The sequence below is a fragment of the Lolium rigidum genome, chromosome 3, assembly GCF_022539505.1.
Source record: "Lolium rigidum isolate FL_2022 chromosome 3, APGP_CSIRO_Lrig_0.1, whole genome shotgun sequence".
In the NCBI taxonomy this organism is placed as follows: Eukaryota; Viridiplantae; Streptophyta; class Magnoliopsida; order Poales; family Poaceae; genus Lolium; species Lolium rigidum.
Genome location: NC_061510.1, coordinates 125,494,316 through 125,501,015, shown reverse-complemented (window position 1 = coordinate 125,501,015; position 6,700 = coordinate 125,494,316). Strand labels below are relative to the sequence as shown.

At 40.7% G+C, this 6,700-nt stretch overlaps 1 protein-coding gene across 1 annotated transcript; it reads right to left on the bottom strand.

Moving 5' to 3' along the window:
• Nucleotides 1-1,834: 1,834 nt before the first annotated feature.
• LOC124698179 (uncharacterized protein YKR070W-like) lies at nt 1,835-6,629 on the bottom strand. The gene is made up of 11 exons (XM_047230694.1): nt 6,419-6,629; nt 5,833-5,868; nt 5,173-5,246; nt 4,968-5,008; nt 4,769-4,840; nt 4,481-4,682; nt 4,198-4,293; nt 2,843-2,910; nt 2,554-2,755; nt 2,225-2,308; nt 1,835-1,894 (listed from the first exon to the last, which is right to left on the bottom strand). The coding sequence occupies exons 1-11, from the start codon at nt 6,627-6,629 to the stop codon at nt 1,835-1,837; spliced, it is 1,146 nt and encodes a 381-aa protein (XP_047086650.1).
• Nucleotides 6,630-6,700: the final 71 nt, after the last annotated feature.

Genomic DNA, 6,700 nt, shown 5'->3' with positions numbered 1-6,700 from the left:
GAACTTACCATCTCGTCCCTTGGACTTTGAGCGACCTCTGTCGGTCTTGCTCTTATCTATGTTTTAGTTGTTGTTCCTGTTCTCGGTCCTTCCTCGGACCTGCAGTGCTTCTGCCTTAGATGACGAACCCTCTGCATGCACCATAGATTTCATCTTTTCCCTCTGCTGGAGGGCCTCAGAAACTTCGGCAAGAGTTAGTTCATCACGACTGTATAACAAGGTGTCTCGAAAATTCGCAAAAGAATTAGGCAATGAGACTAACAGTATAAGAGCGAGATCCTCGTCATCATACTTTACCTCCATGGACAGCAAATCAGAAACGATCTCTCTAAAGATCGATAGGTGATTCATCATGGACGCACCTTCTTGCAGCTTGTGCGAGAACAACTTCATCTTCACGTGCATCTTACTGGTTAGATCTTTGAACATGCAGATCGATTCTAGTTTCAACCACAGCGCCGCTGCGGATTTCTCAGCCAACACTTCCTGCAAGATATTGTTGGATAGATGAAGCTGAATTAAAGAAAACGCCTTACGGTCTTTCCTCTTTTCTTCGTCGGTCCGGGTCTTGGCATCTTTCTTGCCAAATCCATCAAGAGCTTCATCCAGATCAGAAGATTGGGTAAGGATCGCCCTCATCTTCACTTGTCACAGAGAAAATCTCGTGATATAATCCAGCTGCGGTAGATCGAACTTCAAGGAAGACATGTCGCAAAACCCTAGATTGAAACACGGGCTCTGATACCACTTGTTATAAAAGCGACAAGCAAATAACGAAGAACGAAACAAGAACACACGCAAGGGACACAAGATTTAACGTGGAAAACCCCTTCCAACACAGAAGGGGAAAAAACCACGGGCGCCAGCCAGTAAAACTTCACTACATCGGGAGGTGTTTACAAACGCCGTGGGTTATCCTATAATCCGATAAACCCTAGCCGGCGGCTTACAAGATGTATATATAGGCGGTGCCAACGATCCGTACCTTACCGCTTGGGCCGAAGCGTAGCGGAGTCAGAAGTTAGCCTCCCTTTAGTATATGAATTTGGATCACAATACAACAAGTTGGTCTAGGCGTCGTTCACCTCTGTTGGAGGTTGCATGATCGATCCTACCTCACGTACATAATTTTTCAAACCGCCAGTCATCCGGTTTTCACTGGGTCAGGTGCACAAGCGGTCTAGTGCGCCTAAAAGACGGGTGGAGGCCCTGGTTCCAGTTTTTTCCGTTTCAACCGGCGGTCCTTTCCGGTTTTTAAAACTATGCTCTAAAGTACCATTTTCAAAAATTTCAAAAAAATGATCTGCATGTAACCCAAGCTACAAAACACCACTCGAATCCAGACGTCCTTTTAAGTATGGTACCATGATTTTGATTTTCCAATTCGAGTAGTAAATTTTAATTTTCAAACACACAAATCTAAAGAAAATTTATTTGATCACCAAGCACCAGACAAGAGTGTATGCTTTGTTTTTCTGCAAAATCATTGCGATCCTCTTGAGGCACAGACCATTTGTCTAGATATGTGAATGGTTGATTCTATATACAACTAATTAAGTAGTGGATGCATATGATCCTAGGAATATAATTATTTTTCCTCTCTGGAGCATATCTGTATCCTACAACGAATCAGACATGCATCGATCGAACTCTAGCCAACTGTTTGGTCCAACATTTCTAGACTGAAAATGGGCAAAAATGTATTGCCAAGCGTCCAAATAGAAGTACCGGGAGCATAGGTGTGCAGATGCCACAATGTCACTGTAGAGGTTTCTTTTCCAAAATACAGTTGATGCATGGGAGATTGGGAGCATAGATCTGCAGGCGCCAAATGTCACCGAATACATTCTTTTTCCAAAATACAGCTAACGGCATCATCCACAGTATCAACAACCTGCAAGGGATAAACAAGTGCAGTTAGGAGTACAATATATATGATTTTGTGTGGTGACGCTCTGCCACATAGAGAGCCAAACTTGAAAGTGAGTCGCTAGTTGCGTTAGCTGATGTACTATAGAATGAAGTCACATAAACTAAAGATGTGTGAGCTAATGTACTGTAGAATGAAGTCATGTGAACGCAAGACATCAGGGTCCAGAAATATGAGCAATTGCTTATGGTTATTCAGATTTAAGACTGGAACTACTATCATGTTAATATATTTTTTACAGATGACTAAACATCCATAAGTTCCAGATAACGAATCATCACTGATAATACATACCAAATCAGCAGGAAACTTTGGATCATTATCAGTTCCCCTAAAAACACCAGTCCTAGTAAGGATGGACGACCACGGAGGCCCAGCCTGCAAAGTGTAAATTCGCCATTGTTAGCATCATTTGGCAGGACACAATCAACAAGGTAAATGATCTCCCAAGATACATTAGGTGACACATTATCTTTTAGGATTGCATACTAACTGTTCAACCCTGGGTCAATAAATGCTCAACAGGACATATTGAGAAGTGCGCAATTTCCTAACACTGTCAATTGCTGCATATAGTGAGTTTCCTTTTTGGAAGAATTAGAGGTACCATAGCATAAGCTAACCTTCAAAACTCCACAAATATCAACTTTAGGATTATCACCAATCATGTAGATAGTAGAGAGCTGATGGTCTTTTACTTCCTTTGCTGACTGTGAGTTTGGATAGATACCCATGACAAGTTTTTCTAGTATGTTAGCTGCATTCTTGAACACAAATGGATTAGGCTTCCCATAAGATGTATACTTCAATGGAAGATCATTAACTCTGCAAATTTAAGTTTAGGGAAGATAAATAAGTATTTAACATGTATATCTATGCTTGCAAGTACAGTTTATTTAAATAATAGCTTACTGATTGAAGATGCTTTCGAGTGCAATCCTGAAGGCACCCATCCCAAGCCGCTCTGAAGGAAATGCAGCCTGCCATAGGATGCCAAAGCAAGTTACTAGTGTTGCTAGCAATTACCATATACATGCATGCATGGAACCTGGATGTAGATCAGAGGAAGATCTACGTAAAAGGAGCTAACTGTTTTGCACTATGACCCCATTCTTGATACACTATCTTACCATCAAACTTCACACATTTCAAATATATTGAGAAAGCAAATCCTCATGTCAATATTTTAAATAATGGCAAAAATCCGCAGAAGAACTAGGGTGATAAGTAGCATAGGAAAAGGAGTGCAAAAATGCTTCTGTTTCTTGTTTGAAGTTTTAGACTACATGCTCATTTTGCAAGGATTGAGATACAACTTGTAACAGGTCCTCCTCTGGTTGACAGAGAAACAAAGGGATGCAAGCGAGGGGATAAATCACATGGGGAAAAAATCAGTTCAAACTCATGGAAAAGGGCTACTTTCTACACTCTGCAGTACATGGTAGGCATGGGGGTGAAGTTGAACACGTGCGGATGGAAGTGAGTGAGTTGTAATTAGCTGTCAACAGTGGGAGTAGTAAGGGTGTGCCTATGTCTCGGTTGACTGAGATTTTCTTAAGTCTCAGTCAACTCAGAAAAGTGCAACTACAGTTCAAAGAAAAGTGCAACTCGGTTTAGTTGCACATTTCTGTCAGAAAAGTGCAATTGCACTTTTTTAACAGAAATGTGCAACTCAAAGCACATTTTTGTAAGTGACTTAGACTTAAAAAATTCTCAGTTGACTGAGACATAGCAAAACCGGAGTAGTAATCAGCTTGAAGGGTATCAAGCAGTTACAAATCAGAACAACACAAATGACAAATCCATTTGAAACCATGTTTCTTTTCTCATAATGAATCTGGTAGGTAGATTTAACTAGTACAATGTGTGTTGTTTAGAAATGAAAATTAATTAGTAGAATGCCGAAGCAAATGTTGCAAGCCAAAAAGGTGCAACCTGATGGCTAGCGGTTCCACTATGATAATTTTATCAATGGTGCACATGGCTCCAACAAAATTAACATTGATAAATATCACAATCCAATAAACAAGCAGATATAGCATCAAGATGTATTATGCGTGTGATTTATAAATATAAATCCGCCATACATGACAAGGTTTAAGGAGAAACAAATAGGACCTCATGCATCAAGCGCAGATTTTATCTAACAAAAGAGGTAAAACAATCAACTAAAACAAGCGATCCCCTCGGACACTAAAGGAACAACCCTCTCTACTTAACTACTTATCTATCTCCATGCATAGCTATACAACAGGAACTTCTCATACCTGATATTCAAGATCATCAGCTGCAAAATACAAAGGAGGTTGATCTCCTTTTCCATTTCCAGGAAGTCCACCAGTTGATAAGATGTCGCAAAGTACCTTTCACATATAATTAAAAAGCTTTTAGAGCTTATGCACAACAACCACTTTCAACTGAAAAACCATAAGCATCTCATGTTGCACACATGTTTAGAACTAGATGTTTACAACTCACGCAGTTATCATTTCCAGGAATACTGAAGATGGTCCAAGATTTTACATTAATGTATCATAGACAAGGGACTACCTGCAGATCTCTACCCCAATCAACAGGGTCACTGACAACAAACACTCCTTTAACTCTCTCCGAGTGAACATCATATGGTGGGTGCATTTTCTCAGACATTAAGTTTTGACAGTTTGATTGTCCCACATTCCATTTCTTGAAAGGAGCTAGGGGGTCAATTTCTCTAAAATAAGATGCATAATCATCTATAGATAGAACCTTTCTGCACAAAACAGAAAAATCATGAGAAATACAGACAGCTTATTTCACCAATGGTCGTAATAGACTAAAATCAATATCAAGAATTACCTAAACCCATACTCAGCCATCACTGCTGCAGGTTCACCTTTTCCAACAGCAACAATAGGATCATCTTCAAAACTGTAGTAACAGGAAAAGGTTGCATATTTCATTCAGATGCGGACATGTACATGGGGAAATAAAAATTCTTGGCTGGAAATCACACAGGACAGAACGTAAAGACTAATTATGTACTTGAGTGCTATACCGCTTCAACAGCTCTCTGTAAGGAGAATGGCCATGAACAACCTGCATCATCACAAATTTTAGACAGGGATGCAATAAAAAATGTACAATCTTTTGTTATTTTAGTTGTTAGTTAAAGGTCTATTGTTGTTGTTAATAACAGTACATAAGCAACGACCAATGAGTCATGAGTCTGGAGTCTGAAGTATGGACAATAGTATAAATACCTGAGATGGAGAGATGTTAACTCCCAAAAGCTCACTTAACTCCAGAGCTCTTTTATACTCTGGAACACCACCTCCTGCCAAAAAATTGAAAAATCTTAATTATCTCAATAAAAGATCCAGTAATATAACTGATAACTGGTAAGTACCACGGTGCCTTACTGTACGAAGTACAAACCGTTAATTATGGTGACCATAGGATAGCTGATGAAGTGTTCAGTAATTTAAATATAACAGTTTAACATTACACATTTTAAATCATTCTTCCTGTACAAAGATTGCCACTTAGTTATCCAGCTAGTTGGACATTATTCTAATCTAATCGAAAAACACAAGTCTAGCAAATGAAATAGTACTTTGGCATTCTAATTTTTATATTTTATAAGGCTTATTAATCGATGAGACCCAAGGTAAACCCACAGCACAGCACAAGAACACAATAATATATATTGAACAATTTCACGCATTCCATGCAACCAATTTGTTTAGAGTGGAGTGAAAAACTAAGCTGAAAATGACAGGTAAGACAATATCCCTGCTCATGTTCGAGAAACAAGCCTGATAATAATCTAAACAATGGAAACAAACCATCATTCTGTATGGAATTTAACATGGGACATCAGAGAAAAACTTAATGTGTTGTATGAGATATTAACTACTCACCGTTGGTTAAGAAGAGAAACGGAATCTTCAGGGTACCTGCAAAATGAGGCAACAAATGATGATCCAGAAGCTACTAAGCACCAGACATAGGGGATTAATTTACTACCATGGCCAGCATGGATCTTTCCTGAGTCTATGTTTCAGAAACAACATACTGATGCCGCCTAAGAGTTGAGCAGTCTATTACTTCATCTGTTTGTGACGTTTCATGCAGGTTTTACCATTAACCTTATCATGACCATGTTAGTGAAAGAAAAAAACATGTCGGTATGAAGTATTTTCATGAAAAATCTAGTGATACTATTTCATATGAGCCGTGTTATGTATTCTCTAGAAAGTCATGTGTTCACAGACGCACATAGCACAGAACATAAAAGCGACGATGTGCAGTCAAATTGCCATAATTCGCACGAACACCACGCCAAGAGGAAACCTAATGCCTAAGACGTGTTTGACGAAATGATGCAAAGGCATGAATGCGGCAACCACGACCTAGAACACGTGGCCGGCACGAGTAGGACGAAACACTCAATGTCTAATGCCCCACGAGCTAAATCAACTAAATGCAGGAGAGCACGGGGATTACCGTCGTCGGCGTAGAGGCGTCGGATGGCCTGCGGCGAGCCTCCGATGGGGCTACGGCCGCGCAGGATGACCCCGTCGATGTCGAAGGCGATGCCGAAGGACGGCCTCGCGGGCGCCGCGGCGGAGTGGGACAGGCGGCTGCCCCGCGCGCCCTGCAGCTCCGCCCGCGTCCGCGCAGCCGCGCGACACAGCGCAGAGCGGAAGCCCCTCATGCCGTCAGAGAAATCGTGCCGCACGTCAGAGAACGCGACCTGGCGTGGCGAGTTGTGGACTCTTTATTTCC